Source organism: Pelodiscus sinensis, chromosome 6, assembly GCF_049634645.1.
Source record: "Pelodiscus sinensis isolate JC-2024 chromosome 6, ASM4963464v1, whole genome shotgun sequence".
Lineage (NCBI taxonomy): Eukaryota > Metazoa > Chordata > Testudines > Trionychidae > Pelodiscus > Pelodiscus sinensis.
Window position 1 is genome coordinate 84,356,597 of NC_134716.1, and position 16,113 is coordinate 84,372,709.

Sequence of the window (16,113 nt, forward strand, 5' to 3'; positions counted from 1 at the left end):
TAGTGGCACCCTGACTGGCACTACCCACCCCACTGGGTATCCTGGGACTACTGGGGACCATCTACACATCAGCAGGTTAACCCATTCCCTGTGCCGAAAAGGCTTCCACCAAATTCACCATCTCACACTCTCCTCACCATGCCAGAGACAGAGGAGAGGGAGTGCCAGCTCTTGGACAATCAAGACAACACTCAACTACCACAAGACAATTAATCTGCCTCCCTTGAGGAGCCTACAGTACCTGAGGACGCACATACCTCCGACAACTTGAAGCAGTTTCAAGATCTTATTAAGAGGGTAGCTATGACACAGGAAGTGAAACTTCAAGAGAAACAACACTGCCTCCTAAAGAACATTCGTCCTTCATTCTAGGGCAGGATTGTGTTGCCAATAGACAAGGCTATCATTGAGGTGTCCGATGATGTCTGGTAGATGCCTGCATCAGCCCAACCAATATGTAAGAAAGTGGACAAGAAATATTAGACTTATTTTTTTCCCACCCTCAACCAAGCTCATTGGTGGTAGACGCAGCAAACTAACAGTCAAAAGTCCCTCCGTTTAAACAGAACACTGGGGACAAAGAACAACAAGAGGGTAGACCAATTTGGCAGAAAGGTGTACTCTTTGGCCACCCTGCAACTCAGAATAGAGAATTACTCCGCCCTTCTAGCCAACCACAATTCCGACAACTACTCGAAGTTAGCCGAATTGATGGAACACCTGACAGAATCCAAGAGACCCATCCTCAGAGTGATCATCCGTGAGGGGCACACAATAGCCTGCACCGCGCTGCTCTCGGCAATTGATGTAGCCGACACAGCAACAAGAGTAACTGCTTCAGCTGTGGTCATGAGCAGGGCTCGACGAATTATGGAAAACCCTACTCATCAGACAAAAAAGGGACTCGCCACCCCCCCAAAAGTGTTTTTTTTAATGACATAAATTCCTAATAAAAATAAGAACAGTAATTACTAATACATTCTTAATAAATATCACCAAAGTTATTAATAAATATCTTACAAACTTCTACCTTTTCCCTCTGCTGTCCTGCCTCCTGCCCTTCTCGCTGCCCTCAGCCTTCCTGAGACCTGCCCCCCTCCACCAGCCTTTCTCTCCCCCCTGTGCCCACTCCTCCAGTAGCCCCACTCTGATCAAGTGAGCTACCTCTCCTCATCCCCTCTCCTAACACCTCCCTCTACACACCTGCCCTGCCTCTCTCCTCTGATGCTGGCTCCTCCCCTGCAGATGTCTGCCCTTCTGCTTCACCCCCAGAATCTCCTGGCACCTGCACCCTCTTGGTTCCTCCCTCTTCCCTCATTGCCCCTTCCCCCTTTGCCCTCTTTTTCCCTGATACCCACCACCTCAGCACCCTCTGCCCCCATTCCCCTCATGCCCCTGTGCCCTCACACATGCCTTGCTCCATCCCCACCTTCCTCATGCCCACCCCTTCTTTCAAGCCTTCTCCCAACACCTCCCCCTCCTCCCTCTAACCCCCAGTGCCCTTACCCTCTCCGCTCCCAGCATCACCCTGTTCCCCCTCCCACTGACATCTCCCCTCCTGCCCTTTTCCTCATTGTCTGCACTTGGCCCCCTGGGATTTGTCTCTCCTGCATCCCTGTCCCTTGGTGCCTTCCCCTTTCTTTTTCTTCTTCTTCTCCTTCTCCTGACCTCCTCCCATCCCTTCCCCTCAGCACAAGCCCCTTCCCCATATTTTTCCACTCCCCTACCCTCCCCACAGCCCAGCCCAACTGCTTTCCCTCCCCCAGGGCCAAGCAAAACATTCCTCGCCCCCTTTTTTGTTGTCTTTTACACGTTTGCATTTTGCAATGGGTTTTTTTGTTTGTTTGTTTTCATTTTTGTCCCAGCATTTTAGACCTATGAATAGCAAATAGCATTTTCATTCCTTTTTTTCCATAAAGGCAAAGGCGCTTCAAGTGAACTCCCCCTTTCACTCGCTGCTGGGTCACAGCAGCCTTTTCCCTGCCCTGTCCAGCCCCTCCCTATGGACAAGCACCCCTCACTCCCAACCCACAGGGAAGCGGTCTCTTGCCAGCAAGGGGCTGGGGCCGTGGCAGGACTGGAGTCGGAGGGGCGGGGCCTGGCTCCACCGCGCGCCGCAGCCAGCTGCCGAGGACATGCAGCCAGAGCCGAGCTGCCGCGGACCTTTAAAATCAGCGGGGCCATGTCATGCCAGCATCCTGGCATCTGCTGGCGCTCCACCTCTTCACGCCGCAGCTGCACACAGGCAGCCCGGTGCTGAGAATCGCCGCAGTTCCATCTCCCCAGCAGCGCTCTGTTCCTCCGCCGGCTGTTCCAGACAACGTATCCAGAGGAGGTGTTCACAACAACTACGCTCCTCTGGTGTACAGGCTTCTAAACAACAGATTTGAAATGTTGGTCAAAGGTCTGCCCGACCTCCCTGTTTAACCAGTGCAAAATCAGTCATATATTTGACCACAGGCTATGTCCCTTCCTTCATCATTGGGACGCAATAGCATCTGACCAGCGGGTTATGGAAATCATCCTAGCGGGATATACAATCCTGTTCACCTCACTTCCACCTATCCTCCCCCCTTCCCAGTCCCTCTCCAGAGACCCCTCTCACTAGATACCTCTCAAGCAAGAGATCGATCAGCTTCTCCAGATGGGAGCTACAGAGGAGGTTCCAATTCCAACAGTGGAAGAAAGGGACTGGTTCTCAGCCCTCAACCTGCAGGACACATACTTTCACATCTCAATACATCCTACACACAGACACTACCTGAGATTCACCATGGGGGATGATCGTTTCCAATACTAGGTCCTCCTCTTCAGCCTATCCTCCATCCCGTGGGTTTTTTCAAAGGTCCTAACAGTAGTCACAGCATACCTTTGACGTCAATGGGTTGTGATCTTCCCATACCTAGACAATTGCCTAATAAAGGGTTGCACTGGAATTGAGGCAACAGAAGTGGTGTCAAAGACCAAAAGACTTTTCAACTAGTTAGGACTCCTATTAAACGAGTACAAGTTGACTCTCAATCCTGTGCAGGACTTGGGAATACATAAGAGCACAGCTCCACTCTATATCAGCCAAAACATAGCTACCTCAACAACAATTTGATACACTAAGTGACCTAGTTGACACCCTATTAGTGAACCCCTCTACGATGGCCCATATTTGCCTCCAACTGAAGGGCCATATGGAGGCCACCACTTATGTGGTCCAGTATGCACGCCTACATTTCCATGTCTTCCAGCATTGGTTGGCAACAGTCTATAAACCATTATAGCACCCGTTGCACAAGCTGGTTCTGGTGCCCAAGCAAACACTAGACTCTCTCAAATGGTGGTCATCCCCCCGCAATTTACTCTCAAGGGTCCCCTTTCTTCAACCGGAACCATCACTACAGATCAGAACCGACGCCTCACTGATAGGGTGGAGTGTCCACTTACACCAACATATGATACAGGACAAATGGTTACCTCATGAGGCCATGCTGCACATCAATCTGTTATAGCTCAGAGCTGTCCAAAATGCATGTAGATACTTTGTCTTGACCATCAACAACTGCACCGTTCGCATGCTGACGGACAATACTACCACCATGTTTTACACAAACAGACAGGGTGGAGCTTGCTGCTGATCCCTCTGAGCATAGGCTGTATGGCTCTGGAATTGGTGTATCTAGCATGGGATCTTTTTAAGGGAAGCATATTTACCAGGGGTCAACAATGTCATGGCAATGCTCTCAGCTGCAATTTTGCCATAGATCACAAGTGGGAACTCCGTCCAGTGGTGACAGATTCCATTTTTCACAGGTGGGGATTTCCAATGACAGATCTTTTCGCAACCATGAGCAACACTAAATTCCCTCATTTCTGTTCCCAAGCAGGACTGGGCAGGGGATCCAAGGGCGATGCGTTTCTAATCCCATGAGACGAACTGATTCACTTTGCCTTCCCTCCACTGCCATTGGTCCCCATAATCCTGCACAAGATCCACTCAGACAGAGCTCAGGTCATCCTAGTAGCTCCATCTTGGTCCAGACAGACCTGATTCCCATACCTTCAGCGCGTGTCCATCAAACCACCATATCCTCTTCCACAAAGGTTCCTCTCCCAGAATGTGGGCAAATTACTTCACCCTTATCCTCAGACCCTTCACCTCCAGGCTTGACTCCTGTCTGGCTCTGTGGAGCTGAAGTGGGCTGCTCTAAACAAGTGAAAACCATCCTTCTACATAGCAGGAGGCAGTCTACTAGAAAAACTTACATGCAAAAATGGTGTCATCAGACACATGTCAACCCTGGCAAAGCCCCACTTCATACAGTACTTTATTACTTACATGGCTTGAAGAGTGGCCCCCTATCTATTTCATCCATTAAAGTACACTTGGCGGCCATTGCGGCCTTCTATGACCTCATTGAGGGGTCATCACTGTTCACACATCCAGTCACCAGATTTCTGAAGGGACTCCAGAACCCTTATCCCCTTGCAGGACCCCACCGCCCTCATGGAACCTAAACCTGATGCTTAAGTTTCTTATGAGACCTCCCTTCGAACCTATGGTCACATGCCCTCTCCTACTCCTCACAATGAGGGTGCTTTTTCTAGTGGCCATCACCTCCGCAAGAAGGTGAGCGAGATAGGAGCCCTAATGGTGGGCCCACCATACACCGTCTTTGCCAAAGACAAAGTGACTCTGAGACCACATCCAGCTTTTCTACCTAAAGTCAGTACCTGCTTCCACATCAATGAGCCCATAGTCCTACCTGCATTTTTTCCAAAGCTACATACATCTCCTATCCATGCCATTCTTCATTCTTGGATGTCAGACGGGCTTTGGCTTTTTATATCGACAGAACTCAGAAGTTTTGCAAGTCCCTGTGATGGCGCGTTGGGGGTTCCCCGTCTCCTGCACCCCGAAATGGCACAAACAGACTGCACCAGCCAGTGGAATTGAGGGTGGTTTATTGCTCCTCCAGCACAGATGTAATCTGGTTACAGGAACTGGGGCTAAGAGGCCTCAGTGCCCCCCCTTGAGATAGGGGAGTCCCAGCCCCCTCCCCAGCTCCTTATTCCCTGCCTTCCAGACAGGAACTAACTAGCCCTCTTCCAGCCCTGCCCCCCCAGCCAGGGCAGCATTCCACCTTCCTTTGTTCCTCTCCATGGGGGGTGTCTGGCCACTGGTTCAACAAGTTTGGCATTACCTCTGCCTAGTGGGGCTTCCCTGCTGGGTCTTGCTCCAGACAGCAGGGGTCACCACATCCCAGCAAGTACCCCCACTACGTCACAGTCCCCACGTCTGTTCATCTCTATTGCAAACGACTCCAGGGGCAACCCAATTTCTACACAATGCATTTCCAAACTGATAGCAGGTTGCATATTCCAGTGCCAGTCCCTTCGCAACAAATCACTAAGGGCGGCACCGAGAACACACTCCAACTGTGCTACAGCAACATCCATGGAATTCCTCAGCAATGTGCCTCTCAAAGACATTTATCGGGCAGCCACCTGCTCATCTCACCACACGTTTTCTAAGCGTGATGCCATCAGGCCTTAGCTGGTGGCAGACACATCAGTGGCTACTGCAGTTCTATCTGCTGCTGAAAAGCAGTCACTCTAGGTGTGTCTATACTACATGGCTCCGTTGATGGAGCCATGTAGATTAGGCTGATCAGCAGAGGGAAATGAAGCCGCGATTTAAATAATCACAACTTCATTTAAATTTAAATGGCTGCCACACTGAGACGACAAACAGCTGATCAGCTTTTGTCGGCTCAGCGCGCTAGTCTGGATGCTCCCACGCCTACCTGAAAGCCCTTTATCGACCTCCCCGTTATGCCTCGTAGGATGAGGTTTACCGGGGAGGTTAATAAAGGGCTTTCATGTTGACAGGGGAGCGTCCAGACTGCCCCGATCTGCCAACAAACAGCTGATCAGCAGAGCGGGGCAGCCATTTAAATTTAAATGAAGCCACGATTATTTAAATAGCGGCTTCATTTCCCTTTGCCGAACAAACAAATCTACATGGCTCCGTCGACGGAGCCATGTAGTCTAGACATACCCTCTGAGTCCCACCAGTCATAGGGTATGTCTACACTACCCTCCTAGTTCGAACTAGCAGGGTAATGTAGGCATACCGCACTTGCAAATGAAGCCCGGGATTTGAATTTCCCGGGCTTCATTTGCATAAACTGGGCGCCGCCATTTTTAAATCCCTGCTCGTTCGAACCCCGTGCCGCGCGGCTACACACGGCACGAACTAGGTAGTTCAGACTAGGCTTCCTAGTCTGAACTACCGTTACTCCTCGTGGAATGAGGAAGCCTAGTCCGAACTACCTAGTTCGTGCCACGTGTAGCCGCGTGGCACGGGGTTCGAACGATCAGGGATTTAAAAATGGCGGCGCCCAGTTTATGCAAATGAAGTCCGGGAAATTCAAATCCCGGGCTTCATTTGCAAGTGCGGTATGCCTACATTACCCCGCTAGTTCGAACTAGCGGGGTACTGTAGACATACCCATAGTGAGTACTGCTTTGTAGTCACCTTATGCAGAGCACCCAGGGGGACATTACCTGAAGAAGAAAAGGAAGTTACACTACGTCGAAGAAGAGTCATTACTGCACATGGTGAGTAACTTCCTTTTCACTGCAATTACAAAAGTGGAAAAATAAAGAACCTGAGCTATGTATAATACAACATATGTCCCTATCTCAGGAACAGACTCTAGAAAATAATAATGGTGGGACTGTATGGCTGTTCCATTTCAGTATTTCCAAGCATCATTAAATTTATAAATTCGTAGACCTTTAAGGCCAAAAAGAACTATCATGAACATCTAGTCTGACCTCCTGCTTTAAGAACATTGAAGAATGGCTAGAAAGAAAGAAGTAATATGATGAAAAATGTTTACTTGTTTTCTACTTCCCTCTCTAGTTATATGGAAAAAATCGATCTTTCACCTTTGTGGAGAGCAGAACTGTAGCAATCAGAGGTTGAGTAACAGGTGGAGCAAAGGTGCTCTGCATGGGACAGAGGGAAATCTAAGGCTGAGAGGGCAGTCTGGATTCTCTGCATTGGGACCACGGGGAGCTACTGAGACTTGGTGGGAGGTAGCTGTACTTATCTGTTCCCCAGGCTAGTCCCAGGAGCCACAGCAGCTGTTCCAGCCCTACCAGTCTCACACTTGCCTCCACACCTCCAAGCATGCACACAGCTTGAAAAGAATGATATGTCAGGGCGGAAACATAGATTAGCCTCTCTAATATTTCTATAGCAGGGGCACTAGCCCTCATTCCCCATCACCTTGGCTCTGCCACCAAAGTAGCAATTCTACTCAATGGAGGAAAGACGATTTGGGAAAGATGAAGACAGTATGTAAGCCCTGAGCTACTGAGTGTAGCTTTGTGTGAGTTCACTGTGTGGCAGTGCTCTTACTGAATTGACAGAGTGAACTTGGGGAAACAACAGAAATGCATCACACCTTACTTTCCAATCCTCCTTCCACTACTACCTGCAGCAAAGCACACTTAGATCTTGTTAACCAAAGTCATCTTCTTCATCAACCATCTCCCCACATGCGGAGATATCTAGAATGTTGGTGGTTTCTAGATATTGAAATTTAACACAACCCTTTCCCCATTAAGGCAAGGGCAAAACTCACATTAACTTCAAAGGCTAGGTCTACACTGCAAAGATAAATCAGAAAAAGAAATGCAATTTGCAGTACGCAAACTGTATATCTTTTTCTGCTTTACTGTCAAAAGAGCCTTTTCTGAAATTTGGCGTATCTACACGGTGCTAAATTTTGGAAAAAAGTCCTCTTTCAACACATCCCTTCTTCCTTGTAAAACAAGGTTTAAAGTGATGGTGAAATAGTGCATCCGCTTCTTTGAAATTTTTTCCAAAAAAGCAGACGTGCTCCTTGGATACCTCCAGTATCCTGGAAAAGCGCTGCAGTCTAGACATAGCCAAAATGAACAACACTGAATCTATCAAGCCAAATTCTAGACTGTCTTACATAGAGTGCATACCAGAAGGATGAAAATAATCAATACATTAATATTGAGTTTTGGAGGTAATGTATATATTACATATATGGGTCTGCACATTTATCACCTGTCTTATGAGCATTTACCAAGATAAACTATTAAGAATTTAGTAAAGTGGTGGATCAACTCTAAAACATCCTTCATTTGTGATCTTGTACCATGAACATTTATTACTTAGGCCTATATATTTGTTTGTAAATTATCTTTTAACTAGAAATGAAACTTACCAGCATAGTCCTGTGTATTTACATTTGCACCAACTTTTATAATTTTGCATACAAGGTCTGTATCATCGTCAGCAACAGCTTTATGCAGTAATGTCTCCCCAAAGAGATTTTTCCTATTGATTTTTGAAAGAGTAATGGAGACAACAGGTGCAGTATTTGAAATTTTTTTAACAGAGGTTTGTTTTGCTGAAAAACATAAAATAAAGATCTGGTAAACTGAAAAATATGTTTTGTTTATCATTTTGGCTTCAGCACTGGTTAGCACACAAGTTTTCTGAAAAAAAAAAAAAAGGTTACTTGCCTTGTAACCGTTGTTCTTCGAGATGTGTTGCTTATGTCCATTCCACTTAGGTGTGCGTGCACCGCGTGCATGAGTTCCAGAAGCTTTTTACCCTTAGCAGTACCCATTGGACCAGCCGGAGAGCCCCCTGGAGTGGTGCCAGTATAACCCCCCTTCTTGCCTCCCCATCCCCTCAGTTCCTTCTTGCCAGACATTCCGACAAAGGGAAGGTGGGCAGGATTGGAATGGACATAAGCAACACATCTCGAAGAACAACGGTTACAAGGTAAGTAACCTTTTTTTCTTCTTCAAGTGCTTGCTTATGTCCATTCCACTTAGGTGATTCCCAAGCAATACCCACAGAGGAGGGGTCAGAATCCTAAGAAGAAACAGACTGCAACACTGCTCTGCCAACAACTGCATCCTGTCTAGCCTGTTGTGTAATTGCATAATGGTTAGTGAAACTATGGCCCGAAGACCATGTGGCAGCTCTACAAATGTCTGATTGACACCTGTGCCACGAATGCTGTTGAGGAGGCCTGGGCCCTGGTAGAGTGGGCCGTGAGAGGCAGGGCCGACTTCTCCTTTAGGTCATAACATGCACTGATACATGCCGTGATCCATGAGGACAGGCACTGAGCTGACATCGGGAGGCCTTTCATTCTGTCTGCTATAGAGACAAAGAGCCAAGTAGACCTACAAAACTGTCTTGTTCTTTCCAAAGAAAAGGCTAGAGCTCTCCTAACATCTAGCATATGTAGTGCTTGCTCTTTCTCATCTGCATGCGGCTTCGGATAGAAAACTGGCAGGAAAATCTCCTGGGACATATGGAACAGGAATGCTACTTTAGGTAGAAAGGCGGGGTGCAGATGTAGGGTCACCTTGACCTTATGAAACACCATTTATGGCAGCTCTGAAGAAAGAGCCTGCAACTCAGATACTCTTCTAGCTGAGGTGATAGCCATAAAAAAGGACACCTTTCAGGATAGGTGAGAGAGAGAGAGCACATAGCCAATGGCTCAATAGGGGCCCTCATAAGTCCCCGGAGCACTAAGTTTAGGTCCTACTGTTGGATGGGCTGCCTAACCTAGAGCTTACCCAAACTCCTCAGAAAATGTTTGACGATGACATGGATGAAGACAGAGCCTCCTCCTTCCCCTTGCGATGGCTGCCAGGTGTACACCTACTGAGGAGGTGGACAACCCCTGCTGCTTGAGGTCGAGGAGGTAATCTAAGAGTAGGGAGCTTGCACAGGGTCCCCACTTTTCTGTATGACCCATGCTGAAAACCTCCTCCACTTGGCCTGATAGGTCGCCCTGGTAGAGGGGTTCCTATTCTCCATCAGTATCCATCTCATTGGGTCTGAACAGAGGAGCTCCCCTCTCGCAGCCAAGGATCCTCCAAGTCATGAGATGGAGAGAATGTAGGTTCGGGTAGGCTCCGGTTGAGCTCTTGCATCAATAGGTCCGGGAAGAGCAGGAAGGCAATGGGATCCTCCACCAATAGCGACACCAGCGTGGTATACTAGTGTTGGTGGGGCCAGGCTGGGGCTATGAGAATCAATGTTGTCTTGTACTTCTTGACCCTCTGGAAAACCTTATGAACCAGGGGAAAGAAGGGGAAGGCGTAAAGGAGGCCTGCTGGCCACCGCATTGCCAGGGCATCCCCACTGACCCTGAGCCCTAGCCCCAGTAAGAGCAGAACCAGGTGCACTTCTTGGTGGATTGGGATGCAAAAAGGTCTAGTAGGGGAGTTCTCCACCTGCAGAAAAGAAGGTGCACCACCTCTTCCTTGAGAGACCACTTGTGCGACGAGAAGGCCCTGCTGAGGCAGTCTGCTGGGGTACTGCAGGCCCCTGGGAGGTAGGTCACCTGCAGGTGAACCCCCTGCACAATGCAAAGGTCCCCAAGGGCTAAAGCCTCCTGACAGAGCGGAGAAGATTGAGCACCCCCATGTGGGTTGATATAATACATCGCTGCTGTGTTGCGCTGCATCGAGGGAGGGCGCTGAGCAAAGGGGACCCCATAGCACACTTTGCTCTCCCTCAGCCACCAGTCCAACATTGACAGGACCTCCGGAGGGACAGTAAACACAGTATCAATGTGGTCGTGAGAGGAACCCTTGACAATCAAGCCTGAAGGGGTCGGAGGCGCAGCCTGGCATATTGCACCATGTAAGTGCGTGCCGCCATGTGACCCAATAGTTTCAAGCAGTGCCTCGCCATTGTCATAAGGATGGCCTGGAGGCGCTGAATAATGTCCTTTATGGACATGAATATGGAGCTCGGAAGGGACGCCCACCCCATTGTGGCATCTAGCCTCACTCCCACAAACTCTATTTGGGTATGTCTACACTACAGCACTAATTCGAACTAACTTAATTCGAATTAGTTAATTAGAACTAAGCTAATTCGAACTAGTGCATCTAGACCTAAAAACTAGTTCGAATTAGCATTTTGCTAATTCGAACTAGCATGTCCACATAGAACCAAAGTTAAGGCTGGCCGGAAGCAGTGCCAGCAGGGCATCAGATTAGGACTTAGAGCGTGAAGCTGCTGTCTCAGGCTAGCCGAGGGCTGTGCTTAAAGGGACCTGACCCCCACCCCAGACAGACAGTTCTCAGGGGTTCCCCACCTGCAAAGCAGTCCTGGCTTGGAGTGCCCTGAGTGCCCACACTCGGCACATCACAGCACTCGGCCATCAGCCCGGCTGCACTTGCCGCAGGCTGCCATCCGGGGAGGGGGGTCAATCGGGGGGCTGCAGGAGAGCTTCCACCCCGAGGAGCTCGCAGAGACAGCCCAGTCCTCCCCATTGGGAGCTCGTACCCCAGTCCTCCCTCACCTCCTTCCACTTATCCCTCCCTAGCCCCCCTTCCTGATGTACAAAATAAAGGACATGTGTGTTCAAAACTAGAAACTCTCTTTATTGAACAAAACTCGGGGAGACTGGGAAAAGGAGGTGGGAGAGGGGAAGAGAGAGGGTGGGAGAGGGGAGGGCAACTAAAATGATTAGGGGTTTGGAACAGGTCCCATATGAAGAGAGGCTAAAGAGACTGGGACTTCTCACCTTAGAAAAGAGGAGACTGAGGGGGGATATGATAGAGATCTATAAAAGCATGAGTAGTGTGGAGAGGGTGCATAAAGAAAAGTTCTTCATTAGTTCCCATAATAGAAGGACTAGAGGACACCAAATGAAATGAATGGGTAGCAGGCTTCAAACTAATAACAGAAAGTTCTTCTTCACAAAGCAAATAGTCAACCTGTGGAACTCCTTGCTGCAGGAGGCTGTGAAGACTAGAACTAGAACAGAGTTTAAAGAGAAGTGAGATAAAGTCATGGAGGTTGGGTCCATGGAGTGCTATTAGCCAGGGGGTAGAAATGGTGTCCCTGGCCTCTGTTTGTGGAAGGCTGCAGATGGATGGCATGAGACAAATGGCTTGGTCATTGTCTTCGGTCCATCCCCTCCAGGGTACCTAGTGTTGGCTGCTGTCGGCAGATAGGCTACTGGGCTAGATGGACCTTTGGTCTGACCCAGTATGGCCATTCTTATGTTCTTATGTTCTAAGCTCAGGGCTCAGGGTCGGGGGTCTCACTGGACCACCCTGATTTTCATGCAAACTTGCTCCTGGGTAGCCAGGCTGGCAGCTATCCTGCCCTAGACGGCCACTTTCCTGTGCCTAGTGCGGAGGTCGTGGATGAGGTCCACGATGTCTGCATTAGACCAGGCGGGCGCCCGCCTCTTGTGGACCTGGGCAGGCTCCCGGGAGCCGCCAGCCTGGTCCCGGGAAGAGGTGGAGGGCTGGGTGGCAGCGGGTGGCTGGCTTGTGCCATGCCAGGTGCAGGGTCTGCTGGCTGGGTGCTGGCAGGCTTGCACCTGGCACGGGCACTGTAGCCAGACCGTGCCCCTTTAAGGGCTCCGGGGCTGGGAGGGGGGCAGAAGAGTTTCCCTGGTGGTGCCCACAGTGGCCACCACGGAAAGCTGGGGAGGGCTAGCCTCCCACTAGTTCGAATTAAGTGGCTACACAGCCCTTAATTCGAACTACTTAATTCGAACTAGGCGTTAGTCCTCGTAGAATGAGGTTTACCTAGTTTGAATTAAGCGCTCCGCTAGTTCGAATTAAGTTCGAACTAGCGGTTTGCCTGTGTAGCGCCTATCAAAGTTAATTCGAACTAATGTCTGTTAGTTCGAATTAACTTTGTAGTGTAGACATACCCTTTGAGTGGGGATGAGGGTTTAACATAAGACCCAGCTGGGAGAAGGTTTCCCTGGCTAACGCAATATGGGACAGTATCTGGTCTCTGGAACGACCCCTTATGAGCCAGTGGAGCCCTTTCCTCCTTAGAAAGACAGCTACCTCTGCCATACATTTGGTGAACACCCTGGGAGCAGAGGAAAGGTCAAATGGCAGGACCACAAAGCAATAGTGGTCGCCACCCACTACAAAACGCAGAAACTGTCTGTGGAGAGGGACAATGGATATGTGAAAATATGTGTCCTTCAAATCAAGGGCAGCGTACCAGTCCCCTAGATCGAGTGATGGAATGATGGAGGCTAACGTCACCATCCTGAACCTTGATTTCCTTATGAAGGCGTTGAGCCCTCTGAGGTCTAGAATGGGGCGAAGGCCCCTTTTGGACTTCGGAATGAGGAAGTAATGGGAATAAAATCCCTTTCCCCTGAATATGAGGGGAACCTCTTCTACCGCCCCCAAAGAGAGGAGTGAAGTGACCTCCTGACGAAGAAGGTCCCAGAAGAGGGACAAGGAGGAGGGTGGGACGGAAGGGAAGAGAGGAATGGGTGTCGAGGACTCACTGGTCCGAAGTGATGGAGCGCCAGGAATGATGGAAAGGGGAAGTCTGTCTGAGAAGGAGCGATCTAGCACTGGGGCTGGTACTCCATCCTTGGACACACCTTCAAAAGCCTGACCTTGGGCCCCAGGAGTTATTAGGGGGCCCTTGGTTCTGATCGGAGGCCAAACAAGAGCACCTCCTGGGGCCTCCGGCATTATTCCCCCTACTCCTCCATCTGTTGTCAAACCTGGAGCCTTGTTGGTACCGCCTCTGTGGTCTCACGTTCAGCGAGAGACACTGCGGGGCGGGGGTATGAATACTCAGGGACTTCAATGTTGCCCTAGAATCCTTAAGACTGTGTAACTTGCTATCAGTCTGTTCCAAAAAAAGTCCCTACCCCTCAAAAGGCGGATCCTGAAGCGTTGTCTATACTTCAGGGGGAATGCCAGAGACCTGAAGCCACGAGCTTCTGTGCATTAACTATGCCCGTGGCCATTGATCATACCACCAAATCTGCTCTGTCCAGTACAGCATAAAGGGCCATCCTAGAGACCACCTTTCCCTTCTCAAATTCCTGTTGGGACCCCTGAGGGAGCTTGGCTTTAAACATATTGACAGCCGCCCAAGAGTTGTATGCGTATCTGCTGAGCATTGCTTGTTGGTTTGCAATTCTCAGCTGCAGCTCAGCCGTCACATAAGCCTTTCGCCCTAAGAGATCTAGTTTTCTAGGTTTCTTACTCTTAGGGATGGGACCCAGTTGACCCTGCCTTTCCTTTTGGCAGGTGGCATGCACCACCGCTGAGCCAGGGGGTGGATGGGTGAATAGAGGTTCATGCCCGGCCTATGGCACAAAGTACCATCTCTCGACCCCATTTTGAGTGAGTCGGTGGTATGGAGGCTGGTGTCTGCCAGAAGATTTTTGTAATTTTTGCCACTGTCTTATTGAGAGGGAGGGTGATCCTTGCTGGGAATCAGCTGTAAGTATGTCCACCATTGGATCCGCATCCTCCTTGACCTCCTTGGCCTGCACCCCCAAGTTTTGGGCCAGACGCTTGAGGAGACCCTGATGCGTTTGCATGTCCATGGCTGGCACAGCTGGGGACGGGTCCGCCAAGGTTTCATCTGGTGATGAGGACGAGGAGTCCCTCTGCGGTGGTGGCCCTTCTACAGGCACAGTTGGCAGGGATTGAGTGGGCTGCATCTGGTTAGAGCCCAATGAGGGTGGTTGCTGAGGTGGACGTGCAGAGTCCCCACTCAACCCCGGGAGGCTGGCTCTTCTCTCTGACCAGGGCCTCTTGTTAGTGGGGTAGCTGAGGGGGTAGCCCTATGGTCTGAGTATGACGAGGCCACCACCGATCCTGACCTGGAAGAGCCCTGGCCCTGGGCTTGGTGGTACTCTCAGGGGGCCCAAAAGGGCCACTAAGTAGGTGGCTGCTATTGCGGGGACTATGACTGCACCGTAGTCGGACTGGCCCTCCTTGAGCAGTGCTGCGAACGAGACCAACACCAAGACCGGGATCGGTGCCAGGACCTCGACCTCTGTGACCTGGCAGAACAACGCAATGAGGCCCTAGACAACAAGGATTCCACATCTGACTCAGAGGAGCATTCCGATGTGGACCACGGCAGTCCTCAGATGATGCCTGCTCATGACAGTGGCTGTGCTGTGCCATAGCCAATGGTTTCCCCTGGTGTGGCAGTGGCGGTGCCAGCTGGAGCATAGACAAAGACTCTGGCGCTGGGAGATGTGGCGCTGGTGGCACTGGAGGGACGGTTGTCCTAATCCGCACAGATCCTGCACTGGCGGGGTCGGTGCCGTTATCACAGTCAGTGCCAGACTTGATTCACATCCCGAGTGATGGGGGAGGTGGCACCGAAGGAGGTGACAGAGCCACCCTAACCCCATGGCGTTCCCAGCCCGCGCGCACCTCTGTACCATGAGGTGCCAGCCTGGGGAGGACGTGAGCTCTATCAGCTCCCGAGCTGCCAAAAACGTATCCGGGGTTGAAGGCTGTGGGACCTCCTCCATGGACAGGTCCTGGGCCTCCATGCTGCTTGCCCATGCAGGGCTCGGTCTGTGCGGATGGTGCACTGGAGATGAAGCCTCGGGGCATCCCCTCGCGGATGCGCCCCTTGGTCCTGTCTCAAGGGTGATCTCCTTCTTCGCACCATCTTGCGTGCACTCAATGCCGGGGACTGGGAGCGGTGCCTTGGCACCGGCCAGTGCTCCAATGCCGTGAAGTGCTTTGAGATATGTTCAACGTCCCGGATTGACCCTGGTGGGCTTCTCATCGACTATGCTGATTCCGGTGCTGGTGATTGGAGTGATGACTTCATCAGGAGTAGCTTGAGTCTAGAATCATGTTCTCTCTTAGTCCTTGGCTTAAAGGATTTACAAATCATCCAGGAGTCCATCAAATGGCCTTCCCCCAGGCACTTTAGGCACTCGTTGTGTGGGTCACTGCAGGGCATAGGCTTCAAGCAGTGCAGGCAAGGTTTGAAGCCCTGAGGCCCTGGCATATCCCCCACAAAGGGGGGAAAATGGGAGCGAACTATCTATTAACAACTCTAGCAACAGAAACTCAAAACACTAAGAACTATTTACAAGAGATAAGAGTGCTAAGGGCACACTTGCGATAGCAAGCCAAGCGTTCCAGCAACCATCATGAGCGGTAAGAAGGAATTGAGGGGGTGAGGGCCAGCCAGGGAATATATGCGTGGTTATACTGGCGCCATTCCAGGGGGCTCCTTGGCTGGCCCAATGGGTACTGCTAAGGGTAAAA

The 16,113-nt window shown here is 50.4% G+C and overlaps 1 protein-coding gene across 8 annotated transcripts in view; it reads right to left on the reverse strand.

Annotated features, from left to right (window-relative positions):
* The window catches only part of ANKRD31 (ankyrin repeat domain 31), a 195,420-nt gene that overhangs the window by 101,198 nt on the left and 78,109 nt on the right, over positions 1-16,113 (reverse strand). For all 8 annotated transcript variants that reach the window (XR_012904845.1, XM_075932280.1, XM_075932281.1 and 5 more), the window contains one exon: positions 8,262-8,447. Coding sequence is in view for 7 of the 8 variants with exons in the window: in XM_075932280.1 (XP_075788395.1) it covers positions 8,262-8,447 (186 nt within the window). In the remaining variant the exon portion in view is untranslated. The remainder of the gene's footprint in view (positions 1-8,261; positions 8,448-16,113) is intronic.